An 18803-nucleotide genomic window follows, 5' to 3' on the forward strand; every position below is an offset into this window, starting at 1 on the left:
ACGAAGTCTCAAACGAAAAAATTTTATTCTTTTTTTTTTTTAATTTATTTTTGCACAGATATGAAATCACTTTTTATTTGATTGTATCATTAATTACATGATATTCTATTATTAATTTTAAAAATGTAAGATTAAAATCTCGGTTAACGATAAAATTACTATTAATTTGTCATGCTTTATCAAAATATTCAAATTTTTAGTGTGCTACATAAAATAAGTATAAAAATTAAGATTTTAAATCACGATAAATAAAATTGATTTTTCGCCATTTCTCGTAAAAATGTTCGAATTTTGGATTACACTTTAAAAAAACATAAAAAAAAAAAAAAAAAACAAAAAACAAAAATTAAGATTTATAAATCATTTATTTAAACGACAAAAGACCATCGATCTATTTTCTTCTATTTCTTTAGAATGTTTGAAATTTCAAATGACGATTCATTTTGAAAAATATAAACGTTAAAATTATATATCACGGTCAAAATTTTATTTAAATGATAAAAAACTTCAAATCATATTCTAACTAACTAAATAAAAAGTTACTGCTTTGTTATTAAAAATACTCGAGTTTTGAATTGTACTTTGAAAATATATATATATATACAAAAAAAAAAAAAAAAAAAAAAAAACATAAAGTCACTCAAATCACGATCAATTTCTCATCTCCCAATCGTTCAAATTTCTTGAAAATTACATATAAAAAATATCGGAGAAACCCAGTCAAATAGACTTTGTGTCACGATCATTCCTCAAAACTTTCAAATCTCCAACAACTATGCGGCTTGAAAAATTATATATATATATAAAAAAAAAAAAAAAAAAAAAAATAGAAAAATAAAAACTTCGCGTCAAGATCAAAATCTCATCTAAAAGATAAGAAGATATCTTTCATCGAGATGTTCAAATTTCCTGATGACTGTGCATCTTTAGAAATGAACGAAAAATTTCATCCCCCAAAACTGTCAAATCTCGAACGACCATTCTTTGCCAAGTTATATATTTAAATTTAAACTAAAATAGAGATTTCGTGTCAAAAATCGGTTAAAAATCCCATGCGAAAGAGATTGCCATCGAAACGTTCGAATTTCGAATGACAATGCGTCTCGGCTGTGAAGAGTTTCCGCTCAAGCGCAATAGCATCCAACCGCCTTCATTCCTTGGAGAAAAACGCCTGTACGCTTACGTCGTTGATACGCTTATCTCACGCGTCTCTTCACCCGATCCATGTGACAAATAATAATAATAATAATAATAACAGCCTGCGTCGAAGAAGAAGATCAGTCGAGTATCCTCGTGCCGGTGGAACAGGTGTTGTCCGAACTGAGAGATCTCGATTGAGAGCGATTGAAAGTGGAACAGTGGGTCAAGGTTGGAGGAATGAAGACGAAAAACAGATCGCTGTTCAGCAGGATGTGCAAGTGCTATGGCAAGGAGTCGCACGCGCAAATACAACAGATCGAAGAGGAGCCATCCACTAAAGTGTCCGACGAGGTAACCATTTTATTCGTGGAAGTGATCGTTGGGGAAACTTTTACGTGACGTGGATTATGTCGTGCAATCGTAGACGGATCAAACATGTACGTACACACGGAGATACTTTGACTTTTCTCGTTGTTTCGTTGAACTTTGATGGGTGTCGAGTAGGTTAGATCGATTCTATGTGTCGAGGATGAGAAAGTATTCGAACGTTTGTTTATTTTTTTTTTTTTTTATATGAAAATTGTTAACGAAAAATTTTTTGTTTTTTAACGAAATTTCGTGATCATCAAAGCACGTATATGATTTGTATATTTCTTTTTCATCGAGATATCACTTTAAAGGGGATAAAATCAATGGTTAATGGTTTCAATGAATTTCTGTTTTTTTTTTTTTTTTTTTTTTTTTTTTTATAATGATAAAATATAATTTTGTAACGTGAATAGAAGAAAATTTTCAATCAAAAAATTTAGAATTTTGTTTTTATTAGGATTTTTCTTGTGAAAAATATTCTCAGATGAAATTTTATATTTGAAAGTTATGTCGATTTCCATTCCTCGAAAATTTCTCATATAAAGAAATTCTATATAATCTATTATATCCTGTATATGAAAGTTTGAGATTAGAATTTTTGGATTAAATGAGTTTCCTTATAAAACGGTATTCGAATATTTTTACGAGTCAGTATACGATGCCTACTATAGTACTTTGTTTTGATCAAAGGGAGATTAGAATAATTATCGACGATTTTGGAAAAGTTTAATGGAAAATTTTATTGTATGTATTTTAATTGATAATTATAAAGATTAATAAATATTGTTATTAACTTTATAATATATTAGATAAATTTTGCAGATCTTATCTTTGTGTTTTGATCGTGGAATTTCATTTTCATAAGTATTTAATGTACTTTGGATTTTAATATTGATTTGATAATTATTCAGAATTTAAATAGATCGTACTTTTTTCTTGTAAGTTTATTTAATGCAGTTTTAATTTACGAAAAAACGATTGATTTTTCATAAAAACCAATTATGATTTCGTTGTAAATTAATCCAATTTTGCATCCATCTTTGTTTATACATCTCGTCATCATTTGATTTAAATTATACACGTAGACATATATTTTTAAATAAAATTAATTAAGGATTTACAAATTTTGACTATTAATTTTAATAATTAGATAGATTAAATTAATTTTTATCTTATAATCTATTAAAAATAAAGGTTAAAGAATTATGAGACATATGTTGTATTAAATATGTGACACGTTAAATGATTCAGAAATTTCGAATTTTTCGTCTATCATTATTCTAACAGATATTCAAAGTTGAGATAGATTAGATTGATTTTGGAATTTGAGAAACGAGTATCAAATTGTTTAAAAGTTTTTGACGTTTTGAGAGTTGAAAAAGATAGAATAATTATATTAAACAAAGCTAAGAATTATTTTAAATAAATTGTGATATTTCATCATTAATAAAAAATTCAACAGATGATTTTTTAAAATCACTATAATGAAATAGTTAATAAATAGTTGAAATAATTGAAATTACGAAATTGAATGAACAAAATCAAAGGTAGGTAGAAATTAAATAAATATTATGGATTAAATTGTAATTATAACAATATTATATTTCAAACTTTTTGAAAATTTGTAAAACAATCGATTAGATAAATCTACATTGCATTATGATAATGTAGCTCGATTATTGTAAATTAATTTGCAATGTCAAACTGGTCAAAAATCGTGCCAAAACATGTGATAACAGGAGAAGAATTAATGCGGTGAACCTTGAAACTCTTTATTAAAATAAAATATTGGCAGTAGAACTATAGTTACTACTATACTATTGCATTGTTGTTACGTAGTTCAAATCTAGTTTATTCTCGTCGCGAATAGATATAAGCATTTCCATGCATCGACACAATAATTTATCAACACAGCAATTTCTGTTTCTTATTCAAATCTTTGAAATTTATGAGAGATCATGAGTACTTCTTTAAAGAAGAGGAAATTTCAATCGATTTAATTTAATTAAAAATATTTTTTATCGATAATTTATCAAAAATTTATTTCATTGAAAAATTTCACACAAATGATTTATGACTTTATATTTTTCTTTATTTTTTTTTTTTTTTAATTATATAGTAATATTAATAATTTTTTAAATTCAATATAAATTAAATATTTTTATATTATATTTATAAATGCTCATTTTCAAAAACTGCGCAATTTGATTTGAAAATCTTGTTCTGAAAAGATAAAAATGATAAAATCTATAATAGTAATAATCTGAAGAAAAACTCGATTCATAATAACATGATCCTTTTAATGATCCTTATCTCGTATCACACAATAAAATATCAACTTTAGAATCATTATTTTTATTAAGCCGAATATTTATTAATTTATGATTAGTAATTTTGCAGATAATTTAAAATAGAAATCAAGATAATTGAAAGATATTACAGGAATTTAAAATTCATATATTTTACATCGTTTATTTCAATTTTAATGAATTAATGATTTTACCTTTTTTTTATAATTATTGGTAATTGTTCTTTTATAAAATAACAACATAAGATTAGTAATTATTAATGTATTAATAAAAAAAAAGGTAAGTTAATATCTAATATAACAAAAAAATTAGTTTTACAAACATATGCAAAAACGTTAAACGAAAATTAATTATAATAAGTGAGAAAAGGATTAGATCAAATCGAATAAAAAATAAATTTATTTAAAATTTTTTTTAAGAAACAAGTTATTTTCAAATATGATTATCTATTTATCAGATATTGTAATTAATATATTGTAACAAATAATAAAATTCTTCATATTTTATTTCAAACAAAGTAATTGCACAAATTGAAAAATACGAATAGAAATATTATATAAAAATTCTATATAAGAAAGCTATTTTACTATAAGAAAAAAAATACATATTTTTACATCTTTGTAATAAAGTTAAATACCAAATAGTTAAATATCAAAAATAAAATAATAAATCTTGAATAATTTATTTTGCAAATAAAAAATAAAAAGTTTTGTTTCAATACTTATTTGAATAAAAATTTATTTCAATAACATCTAATCCTGTTCTATAGTTTATGTCTTTTTCGACGAACTTCAGTTTCTTTCAGGAATGTCATTCCACCAAAAATGATAAATTAGTAGAATTCTATTTTAAAAATTTTGAAAATATGGAGCACGGATACGTTCCAGGAGAAAACTGGGTAAATCACAAGATTTTTCAATTCGATTAATTTTTATAAAGGCCAAGAATAATCGAGAATAAATGATATTATTATGAATTTTCCAGCCAATAACCGTGATCATTCGCAGACCATGTTGCAAGAAATACAATGACGAGCAAATGTGCGTGCCGGCAGTCTCTAAAAAGGCAATTAAGTAATTTCAATCCTTCCTTCCAATCAATTAACTTATTCCAATTCTTTATTAAAAAAAGAAGAAGAAAGAAAAAAAAAAGAACAGTAGTGTAAAGGTTATGTTACTAATTCAAATAGATCTTTAATTAGACTAATTTTAAAATTAATTAAAAATTTTTTTCACGAACAATAGAAGAATCATTATCTCAATGAATTTTAATGAATTTTAATTGAAATATAAATCACGAATGTAAATTTCTAACGAATAATTAAATATTAAGAAAAAAATCCTCGATCTTGAGGAAATCGATAACTCGATGTTAAATTTTTTCATACGATTCATACGATATATGGCTAACTTCATTTATATAAGTCATATAATATCATGGTTTCGATTACTCCATATTTTTTTGACAAATTTTTAATATAAAAATATGAAAAATACTTTATGATTGTGATTTTAACGTGACATCAGCGATTATAATTCTTTGGAGAAACTCTTGGAAGAAAAATGTTTTTTATGAGAGAAATTTATTAATTCTTCATAAGAAAAATGGCTGAGACGGACACATTTCAACAAGTAAATATTTTTATATATCGTTTCATTATGTTTAGCAACAATTTATTTGCTAATAAGAAAGAAAAATTTTACGCTTTTAAAGCATTAAAATTACTTTTTTTTTTTTTTTTTTTTTTTTTTGAACAGTAAATTTAAACTTATATTTTAATCATTATAGACATTCCTTACGTTATTTGTAAAATGATCTATTTTCATCTATTTTAGAGTTTTAGAGAACTTTTTTCAATCAAATTCTTCGAATTTTTCTCTTTTTTTTTTTTTTTTTTTTTTTTTTTTTACATTTTCTTATTACATATTATTTATATTAATTTTTTTATTGTGTGTATATTACATTTAATTACACGTATTATTTACATAAATTATTACAAAAACAAAAAAAGCGAATCTGTCATCGTATCTTTTATTTTATCATTTTTAAAAAATTTTTAAAAGAATCCTTTTCCTATCGAAAAGTGAGATAAAGATGTTTCTATCTTAGAATCCACTTATTTTTAATTTCCCTATTAATTGTACGATTAATTTATATTTCGAAATTTTTATTTTATAAATATTTCTATCTTTATTTATTATAATTTCCGTTTCTTTTTAATTTTTTTTGTTTAAACAACTTATGTCACTTATGTCATTATTTCAATCTTCAATTATTTCAATTTTTCGTAAATTTGATCTAAAAATTAATTTCTCTTCAAACTTGTCAAACTATTATACGTTACTCAAAAATATAAAGAAGATAAAAAATAAAAAGAACAACTTTGTCTATCGGTAATAAGTAATTTGAATATCTTATCAACAATAAAGATTATGCAAATAAACTGCGCAACACTCAAAGTAATTAAATTAAATTCCATCGTTTGATAATAAGGTACTTGTTTCCTTTCTCAATTATGGGGGATTTTATAGACGAAGAAGAAAATACGTTCATTATTGTAAAATATGAAATATTCTTCGATGATGATTAGTCACGTTATATATAGAGATAAAAATTTTTTCATGTATCGTATATAAATTAGAAATTATGTCATGTCGATTATCTCGAAACGTATTTAGTTGATTCGCACAAAAGAAGTTTCTATTTAATTTATTTGCCTCTAAACTTAATGATAACTTAATTAACTAATTTAATAATGCAAAAACGAAAATGAAGAACGAGACATTTTAATTTCTTTTGAAGACAATCTTGTTGAAGAATTATTGATTAGTGGAATTCGAAGAATCTATTTATTCTTGAAACGAAACGTTCGTTTGTAAAAATCGAAGCGATAAAATCTGTTAATTTATTGATTTGAGAATATTATTTCTCAAGCACTTATATCATAAATTACAAAAAAAGAAGGAATTAAATTATCAATTAATAATATTATTATTAGTATTTCATTTATGTCAATATTTGCATTTTAATTTTGTCATGAAATATTCTTTTATTTCTAATTTTTTTAATAATTAAAATCTGAATAAAATAAGGATCATATTTATTAATTTTATTAATTACATTACTTATATATTTGTATTTAGAGTATTATAATAATAATAAAGAGACAATATAAATAATATTAATATACAAAAAAATTAATTAAGACTTATTTATTAAGCAATTTATTTATATGCATTAGATAAAGCGATTGAACAAGATTGCTCTATTATATTTTGTTTCTGTCTTTATTCATTCAAATTTAAATTGTTTGCAATTTAATAAATAAATATTAAATATCTTTAAAATAGATTTTCTAAAAGTATACTGTAATATAGATTTGATGAAAAATAAATGATTTATCGTAGATCTATCGTTTGAAAAATTCGTTAAAAATTGAAATAATCTTAAATTAATTCAATAATTATTATTTATATTATGTGAAAAAAATTTTCCTAAAAAAAAAAAAGAAAAAAAAAATTATATTAAAAATCTCTATATTTTATACAACTTGGCATTCATTTTATAATGAAATTTTTATCATGAGATTATAATTCTTAAATTTTGTGTTTTTGTAAAATGGAGTATAAAAGAGAAGTTATCAATTGTAACATAAAAGATATTAAATATTATAATAATAATAATAATAATCTGATTTATGTTATATTGCATTGCATTTTATTTTAATATTTATATTTATATTTATTGTAATTTTGAAAATTTTGATCATATCTTACTTATTAGTGCATTCTTAATGCAATTATTAAAATTCCTTGCTGTTAAATAATTTACATCTATTATTAACCATATTATCGATAAATTATTAAAATCTATTATTTATTAAAATCTAAAAGTACTTTTTTTTTTCACTTTTTACGCTTTGTTTGTCATCAGAAGTGCAAAAAAATCATGACGACAATATATAAAAAACATAATTATTTTTCTATGTCATTCGTTCAGAGTTTATCGCCGCTTATCATATTATTTTTAAAATGTTTAATCGTTAAATCGTTTAAAAAAATTCAAAAATACATCACATTTATGCGATCCCCATCTTTAAACTTCATTTATCGTTTTTTAAACATGTTATTATTTAACATTTAATTTTTCATTCTTATCGCTGGAACGTAATGTTTTATAAATTTTTAATTTCAAAGCACAACTTTCAATATTTTAACTATTGAAAGAAAAATCAAATTTGATTTTTTTCTACTATTCATTCTTCCTAATCCACTTTACAATCACTATTCTATAAATCAAAATATTTTCAAATTCAAAATTATTCAAAATTCATTTTTATTTTCACGGTATTTCGTTATTAAATAGAGAACAAAGGATTGCATAATGAATGTTGGTTCGAAACATTCGTTTATCTTACGACTTTTTTTACTATGATTTAAAAAATACATTTGCGACGTAAAAATAGAATAACTATCATTAAAAAATATTTAAGAGCTATATGTATATGTGTATTCGTTTTAAGGAAAATTGTTTTTTTTTTAAAAAACTTTTGTTAGTAAAAAACTTTTGTAAAGTAAAATATGACGATGCTTTTATGAAAACGGTTAAAAAATGTATATGAATATAAATGCAAAAATATGTAAAATATGTAAGACATAAAAAAGGATGAATATAATAGATGGAATTCATAAAAAAATGATCGTTATAAAAATTAATTGTACAATCGAGATATATTCTTTTTGTAAGAGAAAATATTTATAATGGAATATTTTGTTGAAACGAATGATCGTTTCAAATTTATCGTTAACTTTATTTATATACTTTTTTTTTTTTTTTTTTATATTATGCATTATTATCGAATAATAAATATTGTGCAATGATAGATAAAAGTAGAGTTTCACAAATTTTTATTTTGTATAAAATTTTTTAAAAATTAAAAAATTAGAATTGAAAAAATAAGATGTAAAAATTATATTTTAGAACTTGATTAAATTTTTTTCTAAGATATTATTTTATATAATTTCTCGAGGATAATCAACGAATCATAAGATTTTTTTTTAATATTTAAGAATTTCTTCCAGAAATTTTGTAAATTTCAATTTTCAATTGAAAATTCGTAAAATTTCTAAATCTTGTTTTTAATATCAAAATTTTCGTTGAATTGAAATTTCTTCAGTGTTGTAAATTCCATAAATTAATCCGTAATCTAAATTATTAAAAAATTGAAAATTATAATTATCTTACGAATTAATACAAAAAATGCCAAATATTTAAAATTAATATTTTTTAAAATATTATTCCAAGAAAATTGTCAATCTTTCAAATTATCATTTATTTCCTTCTTTTTATCACAACATTCTATAATTTTATCTAATTTTATTACTCATAAAATAAAAATTCGTTCCACTTCGTATCGTTTGTTTCACAATAATTTTTATCTTTTCCTGTTAAGTAATCTTAAACAGGAAATTAACAATATTAAACACGAATCTTAATTTCGTTAATAATATCTAATTTGTTATCAAAATAGATTTATCGAAAGATAAAATAATTATAAATTATTCTACATATATATTCGATAATACAATTATTATGCATATAGTCGAACAGGCTTTAAATACAAAGCTCACGATGTTTAACGAACGAGAAAGATTGACGTATTGCCGTTGCATAATGATACAAAAAGATACTCACGTGCAACGTGATACTCGGCGTACGTCATGCATCAACAAGTCTAATCGCACAACACAAACGTTCTAATCATATCGTTTTCTTCGAACTCATATTAGAATTCTAACATTTCGTTTCATCTTATTCAACACGCGTTTCCCTCAATTTATTAGATTTTATGGAACTTAAATAGAAATTGAAAATACCATTCAATCATCGATAAAGATGGAAGAAATTAAAATAGAAATTACTTTAAATTACGTTGATTCGCGAAATGAAATATTGAACGTGGATGAAACTTTGTTTAAAATTTTTAAAATTAAAAAAAAGAAATCATGGTGCTTCGATTATTTATTTTTCATTGCTGTTCAAAAGTGTTCAGGAAATAATTTCGTTCAAAATGAAATTATAAAGAGATAAAAGAATTCAAAAATTGTTAATATTATAATTTTATAAGTTTTACTCGAAGAGAATAATTTTTTATTAATTATTACACTTATTTATGCAAATTAAAATTTTTTTTGTTTAACACGAAAGACATGGAATTTAAATAGAAATATATTTATTTTTAAGTATCATAATCGATTTTATATTTTGGGCATTATATCCATCCGCAATTTGATTGAAAAATTAGATATATAACATTACAATTTTAATAGACAAACAATTGATAAACTACGAATCTGTCTGTATTACAGTAATCAAAATTACAAAAAAAGAGTAAATAATTCAATCGATACTAATACATTATACCTCAATTACATTCTCTGATCGAAATTATTTAATAAATAATAGAAATTCCATAAATTAACATTTAAAATAGCATTTATATTATGAAGAAATTTTCTTATAATTTTTAGAACGAGATTTTATAATAAAATTAAAATTTCTAAGAATATCTTTTTCTTGATAAAATTTATTAATCATCCTTAAAATCTTTGTCGTAGTAATTCTCGATTCTCGATTCCAAGAAGGAGGAGATTCGATATTTCATTTAGTTAGAATTACTTGTGATTAAAGGAAGAAAAATAATAATAATAATAAAAAAGAAAGAGAATTTTCTAAAAGAATCTCCTGAAAGAATTTTTCTTATCTATCAGAGAGAAATTAAATTGAATATAAATTACGTATTGCAATTGTTTATAGCGTTCAATAAATTCCAGTTTGTTAAATTTCGATTAATCTCATTGGTGACTTGAATTTTATTCGGATAAAAAATGCACAATTGCGTGATTCAAAAGCATGAATTGGTTGCACGTCGAGAATATCGCAATTGGAAATGAATTTGCGATTTAAAATCTATTGTATACTACGTAGTTTTGATTTACTGTTTCTCATTTTTCTGTTTCAAAAGCGTAAAGGCTTAAGCGTAAAAATTACTGATTTAAATTATAGACTTTAATTTACAGTTTCTAATAACATTGGATAGTATTAAATTTTTTATGGGTTGTAAACTAACAAGTGGTCGAGCTGATTCCGATTTAAGCTCTCTGAAATACACCTTAGTTTCCATCTAGAAATATGTATAATTTTATTTATTTGTATCAATGATTCTTAATTATTAATATATACGATATATTACAATGGTATACAAGCTAAATAAATTATAAATAATTGTGGAATGCACTGTATAAAAGTTTTTTTTATTCAAAAATTTATTTTCACTTAGCTATTAGCTGTTATTTAAATTTATGGACATCTGTAATCGAATATTTCAAGCTTCTATATGTTCAGAGGGTTCAGAAGTTAATCAGTGTCGTATTTTCTGAAAAAAGATTTATGTTTAAAAAAATAAAAAAAATCTTTTTATTGTTTATTAATTTTCAATTGACAAATCAATTAAGTCAATAATAAATTATTGTCATTTAATTGTTATTTGATTGATTTGTCAATTAAAAACTTAAACGATTTTTGAACTATGTAAATTATTTTCAAAGAATGTAATTTGCAATGATTGATTATTAACGATTCCATATAATGTTTTATTTTTTTTTTTTTTTTTACTTTTGCTTGAATTCCTCAACTGTTAATTTCATTTAAATTCTTATTTATAATCTATTATAAGTTTTAGATATAAATGAAATTTTTTACAAGTAAAAAGAATTTTTTGTAACTAGTTAAAGGAAATTCAAATAATAACTTTTTTGATAATCCAATATCTCATTTCAACTTTTGTTTAACCAATATAGTTACATATTTGTTCTTTGAGATTGGTTTTTTCTAGAAAGCCAATTTTCATGATATTTTTTGTGATTGAAAGTAATATTTATTATTATAATTCCAAATTATTATTATTCCAAAATACAATTTAAAAGACACAGAAAGAGATAGAGATACAACTCAATTTGATTCTTGTTAACTCGTTATGAACAATGAACTTACATGTGATACTATATCTTGTATGTTTAAACATTTTTTCTGCATACATTATTAAAAAATTGTGTTCTCAAAAATAATTGTATTTTGTATACTTATCAAACATTAATCTAATACAATATGTCATAACATTGAAAACTTAAATTTACAAAACTGTATTAAATATAGTCAAATTTTAGAATTGCAATAGAATTGAAAAAGTGTAATTCAAAATACTTAAAAAGAACTTAAGTTAACTTAAAATTTATAAATTATATATAATATTTAAAAAAATTATATATAAAATATTTTATTTATTAAATTCAAAGAAAGATTGAGAAATCAAAGTAATTTTTTTAAAATATAAAAGTATTTTATATTTTTATAAGGATGAAAAATAACAAATAAATAAGAATCATAAATAAGTAATATTAGTAATAAACAATAAACAATATTCCATTTACATATTTCAAAATAAGATTTTACTGACTCTAATAACTGATTAAAAAGGATACTATATTCTACATATGTGTATATGATATTATAAATGTAAAAAAATATAAAATTTTAAAATTCTCTATAATTTGTTAAAAAGAAAAGAAAAAAAGTAGAAAAAAAAGAAGATATGTAAATATCATAAAATTAAAAAACATTTTAATATTTAATTAAAAACTTTTTCAATTTATGCACATTCACTTCTGTTTGTTGAATGAATAGAAATTCATTGAGTTTATCACAGGAATGTTAAATATTGCATATTTAAGAAACACGTTTACATCGAATCTCGTTCATAAGTCAATCGTAAGTTTTAATTGCGCATTCACAATGATGTTTACGAACAAATCATTCGAAATTTTGTTGAATTTTCAATATAATTTGTTTAACTGTTTATTACAAAACAATTATTTTTCTTACGAAGTTGGAAAGATTTCTTGAAATAATAAATAATCTTAAAGATAAATTTCTTGGATAAATAATTATTTTGTTAATACGAGTTAATAATTCGTGATAAAATATATTTATAATTTTATAATTTTATTTTCAAACGTATAATTGTCAAATAAATTAATATTGAATTAAAAATCTATTTACTTAAATTAGCCAATTTTTATTGCCTTATTTTTCTTAGGATAATATAATGGCTAGATTGATTTCAATTTTTTGTCTAATTCTTGATCAATATTTTCAATCGAAATATTAATATTTCTTATCATTTTTGTAAGAATCACTAAAAATAATATATAACAAATTTATGTCCATTTTATATTAGCTTGATGATTAGTATAGTTTTAGAAAAAAAGAAATAAATGATAATTAAAAATTTTTGTTAACGAAACATTTTATTTTCGTCATTAAAAAAATATTCTTCTTGCGTTATATAATGATCAAAAAATAATTATAATTTACTATAATATATATTTTCTTTCATAAAATTTAAAAAACCATCAAACTAAAAATAATTTAATTTTACCAGTTAGTTTAACGTTTTTCAAAATGTTGTGTAAAATGATTTGCGGGAATGCAGAAAGACATTAGGATGACGATGTACTAGTCGCGTATATTCTTATATAACTCTTCACATATCTTCCTTGTTCGAAAAATCATTCGATAAACAAATACAAAAAAATAGAAATTTCTTGTTTAAATAAATAAACCTTTATTAAATAAGTGATGTAATATTCCAACATACAATTTTCTTATTACTTTTATTATTACTTTAATATTTATTATATCATTTTTAATAAAATGTTCTTTTTTATTTTAGTATCTTGTTATATCTTATTTATCTTGAATAATATTCTTTTTTTTTTTTTTTTACATGTATGTATTTATTATTTTATTATTTATTTGCTTTACTTACTTTATTTATTTACTTTTTATCATACTAATAAATATATTTTTAATATAACTTCTTATTTATCTCTCTATTTATTTTAATAGCACTAATAATATATATTCTTATGAAATATGTGAGTTATAAAGCTTATACGAGATTTATTTATCTAAATCTTTTCTTATTTTCGATATAAAAAATTTTTTAATTTATATTATATTAATCTTTGGAGGATCGATTCTAGAAACTAAAACAAAATCTTAAATTTGTATTATATGAAACGAGATGAAGACAGAGCGACACTACGATATAATAAAATAGCAATGCATGCTTCGTCTAATGCAAATTAAATTAACTATTACATAATAATAACTATTATAATTATATATTACACGATAGTTAATTTAATATTATATAAATATAACTTATATAATTATTTACAAATACAATTTGATAAATCAAGTTTTAACTTGCTTTCGAATATCAATTATTCCGTTTATTTTTCAACTTTTTCAATCGAAAAATCTTGGTGTTCCAAAAATATATATTTATTTTATAGAACTCATAACCTAATTTTTATCCAACATCTATGTTGCCAATTAATACAAGTCAAAGGACTTTTCAGTAGTAAAATTCTTTACATTATGGACCAGACGTGTTTCGAGAGAAAATACATACGTCAAATTCCAAAGGAAATGATTACGTGAGTCTGAACACGTAGGTACAAGTCGTTCAACCCAAGGCCATTAGTAAAATTCGTGCAAATATTGGCCTCGATTCATTTTTCTATTCATTTCCGGTCTATATAATCGTTTAAAAATAAAACAGATCAATACGATGGATTTTACCGTTTTTTTTACACGATTTCTTCTATTATAACAATCGAATTTCTTGTTGAGATTAATTTTTATCAACGTAAATGAATATCTTTAAATTGCAAATTCTTGATCCGTTATATTAATTAATGTGCATATCATTTTTTAATGATATTTTTTTTGTTAAACACTTTTGCTATGATCAGATCATTATGAACATTTATCTGTTTAATGAAAATTTAAATATACAAAAATTTTAAAAATATACATGATATGCGATAAAGATATAAAATATCCAAATTGAAATAAATATATATTATGATACTTAAACGGTAAAACAGATTTCTGTTCAAGTTCTATTTTTCTGATCTGTTCATAAAAATTTATATGAAAATTAAAAATAAAAATTATTATAATATATCTACTTATGATATTTATAATAAAACGATATAAAAATATGCATATGATGAAAAAAAAAAAATGGGAGGTAGAGCCTAATAATTTTGAAAAAAATCTGAAAAACAAGAAAATATATATTCAATGCACATACGTTGCTTTTGATGAAATTTATAGAAGAGTAAGAAATAATTTTCAAAAAAATTATCCAAATATTTTTTTTCTTTTTTTTTTTTAATATCTTAAAGATCAAAAGACTAGGATAAAAATTTTGTTTTCATATTTTTAAATAAGCAATTGATCTAAAAATAATAAAAATAAAATAAAAAAAATAGGAAAAAAATTTTTTCATTTAGATTATATATTAAAAATTTGAATTTTTATATTAAATTTTGTATTAAATAATAATTAAAGTTAAATACACGTCATAAGAAATAATTGACTACTATTCGAATTAATTTTTTTCTTTTCTTTTTAAAGAATTTTATTAGGATGTAAAATAATGTTGCAATTTCTTTATGCTTATACATCATAACAAAGTAATTAATAAAAATTCAAATAAATTTAAATTACACTTTTCTTAATGATAAATTAAAGAATATTCGTAATATCCATTTTTTATTTTATTATAAAAGTTTAATTTTAGAAATTTTCATTTTGATCATTTAAAATTTCTAAAGAGTTTAAATTTTTAAATCATTTTATTTCTTAAATATCTGGAATATTTTGACTATTGAAAATATATTTCCCGAATATTTTGATAAAATTAAACAAACTGTCGAAAAATAGTATATAATCAAAAAATAATTCTAATGTAGAAATAACTAAATATTTCTTTAAAAATATCATTGTTGATATTTAAATTCGATTTCGATTTAAATTCTCTGAAAACAATTGATAAATTTTTATTAAACTTTGTATATAAAAAATGATATCATGTTGATAATTATTGACAAATTAAATTCAATGAATCGATAATAAGAAAACATTTTCATAATATTTTTTGTAAGAAAAAGCTTTATATGAAGCTATTAAAATTTCTTTTTCGACTCGATGATTTTGTACGTATATTTTATCAGTTAATCGATATTAGTAATATTAGTTTCTACGTAATAAAAATGTAAATTAGAAGAAATATTATTACAATGTTATTTATTTATATTATCAGCTTTAAAAATGCCATAAAAAATATATTGACGATTTTAAAAAAAATATAAATATATAAAAATATATTTCTAAAAATTAATAAAATTTTTTAAAATATTTCTTGCATAAAATGTAAGAAAATCTTCTTTTTTAACTTTAATAAATAACGATTATTGGAATTATATTTTGATTCATTTCATTACAAAATTTTATAAAAAAATATGAGATTAAAAGGCAAATTTATTCATTAGAAAAATAAAAAAAAATATAATTCGTGAATGAAAAAGTCACCTAAGTCATGCAAATCATGCAAAATTCTTTTAAATTCATAGATGGAGAATTGGAATTTGGAATATAATGAAAAAAAAAAAAAAAAAAAAAAAAATTTGTTAAATAGTTCAATAATACTCATACATGCAAAGAGTAAACGAAGATGTATGAGAGCACGTTTCAGCTGACCGATCATATTCTTTCGTGACTGATGATGAAACATTTCTTCGAAGATGAAATCTACGAGTTTTCTGCTGTTTGATTCTTGGAAATCTGTTATTTCTATACAAGTATTATTTGTAAAATTAGTACTATTTATCGTGTTGCAATCAGGCAAAATAAATATCTATATATATATATAAATAATGAATTATTATAACTTTTATAAGAAAAAGATATTTTTTAATTTTAAAATTGAAGTGTCTAAATAATTGTTTTGACAATTTAAAAAATTATTAAATAAATAAATAGTAATAAGTAGAATAGTTGAAAAAATATTAAATAAAATGAAAAAACTACTAGAGTTTATAAATTAAAATTCCTAATCCAAGATTTATTCAAAATAAAAATTTTGAATAATTTATTCTTCAATATATATTTTTTATGTTCTACTGTATATATATATATATATATGTTTATAATATTAAATGAATAATAAGTAATAATAAATATAATGATTATCGCGTCATAAAATTTTTTTTAAATAAAACGAAGCAAAAAGCAAACTATTTCAAAAAAACTCTATCCCTGCTTAATATTTACTCATTGATAAAACTTGAAATTGATATGAATTAAAATATTAAAAGAAAGGTGTGTTCTTTGTGTGAGAGCGGATGATACCATCATTTTATTATTTGCATTAACGAAATTATCTTTATTGATATTACATTCAGATAAGAAATTATCGAATAAAAGCTCTAATTTTAATCTATTTATCGCGAAAAGAATTTTTTCTTTGCTGATTAAAAAAAATATGATGATTTATCGAACTTTTTCGATTCTTTATCACGATAGAATTAAATTCTTCTATATCTATTTGTAAATATTTAATGGAATAACAACGAGATAACATCCATGGACCATTCTTTACCTCCACCAAATTTTTTCGTACGAATTAGAATTATCTTATTACTATCTTTACTAAGAATATTTTATTATTTATCATTTTTGTGAAAAAATATAAAAATTTTGTGAAAGAATATAAAAAAAATTATATATCATGATATACTGATAAATTTTCTTCCTTTTCTTTTTTTCTTCAATAATAAATACATGTGATTATAGCTAGCCCATTACCAAGACTAAACTCTTTTTCCAGAAAATTATTAATTATTATTATTATACATACTCTCATACACAATTCTCTTCATATATAACCAAACCTAAAATTCTTTAAAATTCTTTAACGAAACAATGCGATCCGTAATTAAAAATCGCCATAAATAATAATTAAAAAAATAGAAATAATGCAAAAAAGTGAAAAAGTTTTTTTGACGATTAAAAAATCGTGTTTTTGCGAGAAAATTTCTTTGCAAGAAATCGGTGACGTCATTAAGAGGAATCGACCGTACGAGCCCTCGTTACGGACCAATCATATGGCGACATTAAAGATAAAGTCAGCTGACTGTTGTGAGTTATCCCTTGAAGTTTAAGGCTCGACAAACGCAAACAACGAACAAAACCGCGAAAACTTGATGCAACGTGAGCATATGATATTTTTATATTGATTTTCGATTGAACGTTTTTTCGATCAATTACGAATTGCGTTGATGTTTTAATTATATAAGTAGGTGGATAGAAAATTCTGATGAATTTTATTATATGGCGTTATTTTATAAAGTAAAGAGTAATTTATTTAATCGGTTAGGTAATCGTTATTTTAATGATCTTTTCTTATCTTTGTGACAGCTATTCCTTTACCATAAAAAATAGTCGATTTTTGTTCAAATATTATGCAGAAATAATTTTTCAAAATATCTGGCGATTGGAATTCCCAACTATTTTGAAAAGAAAAAAACAATGATATGAGAGAAATATGTGAAGTAAAATGCATTAACATTCCAATTCACTTCAGAAAGATTATTTTGAGTTATTGCCAGGAATTTCCAGTTTGGTATTATTTTAATGAAGTATAATGTTTTTACAGTTTGCCAGAATTTTCTTGAATTGAAATTGTTTTTTTGAATTATATATCTTATTCAATTATTTCAATTATTAACAATGTTATATGAAATTGATTATTTCACACGTTGTTATATAATATAAACTAAAAAAAAAAAAAAAAAGAAATTTTAATATTTGTTAAAAAATTACATATTTGTATATTTTTATGAAGCACATTTTATAACAATTCATGATAAATATATAATATATAATAAGTTCAACTGTTTATAATGATGGAGAAAGCTTAATAAAATCGAAAACGATAATATCAAATGATATAAATTATTTTTTTGTAAAATAGCATAATAATTTAATGGAATCCATCAAGACATATTT

At 21.6% G+C, this 18803-nt stretch overlaps 2 protein-coding genes across 5 annotated transcripts in view; one reads left to right on the plus strand and one right to left on the minus strand.

The window, feature by feature from the left end:
* The window catches only part of LOC100866935 (BRISC complex subunit FAM175B), a 61850-nt gene that overhangs the window by 10882 nt on the left and 32165 nt on the right, over positions 1 to 18803 (minus strand). The gene's annotated exons all lie outside the window — the stretch shown is intronic.
* Hex-A (Hexokinase A) overlaps positions 1 to 18803 on the plus strand; it is a 45744-nt gene that overhangs the window by 6160 nt on the left and 20781 nt on the right. The window contains exons 1-2 of one of the 4 annotated variants that reach the window (XM_086902823.1): positions 4590 to 4716; positions 4803 to 4883. The exons of 1 other annotated variant lie outside the window; for it this stretch is intronic. In XM_086902823.1, the coding sequence (XP_086758949.1) occupies positions 4591 to 4716; positions 4803 to 4883 (207 nt within the window). In that variant the 5' untranslated portion in view covers position 4590. Of the gene's footprint in view, positions 1 to 1362; positions 1492 to 4589; positions 4717 to 4802; positions 4884 to 4965; positions 5450 to 18803 lie in introns of those variants that run through there. 2 more of the 4 variants (XM_086902824.1, XM_086902826.1) reach the window with 2 other exon arrangements.

The sequence above is a fragment of the Apis florea genome, unplaced genomic scaffold, assembly GCF_048593485.1.
Source record: "Apis florea isolate Af1SG1 unplaced genomic scaffold, ASM4859348v1 contig_2272_pilon, whole genome shotgun sequence".
NCBI lineage: Eukaryota > Metazoa > Arthropoda > Insecta > Hymenoptera > Apidae > Apis > Apis florea.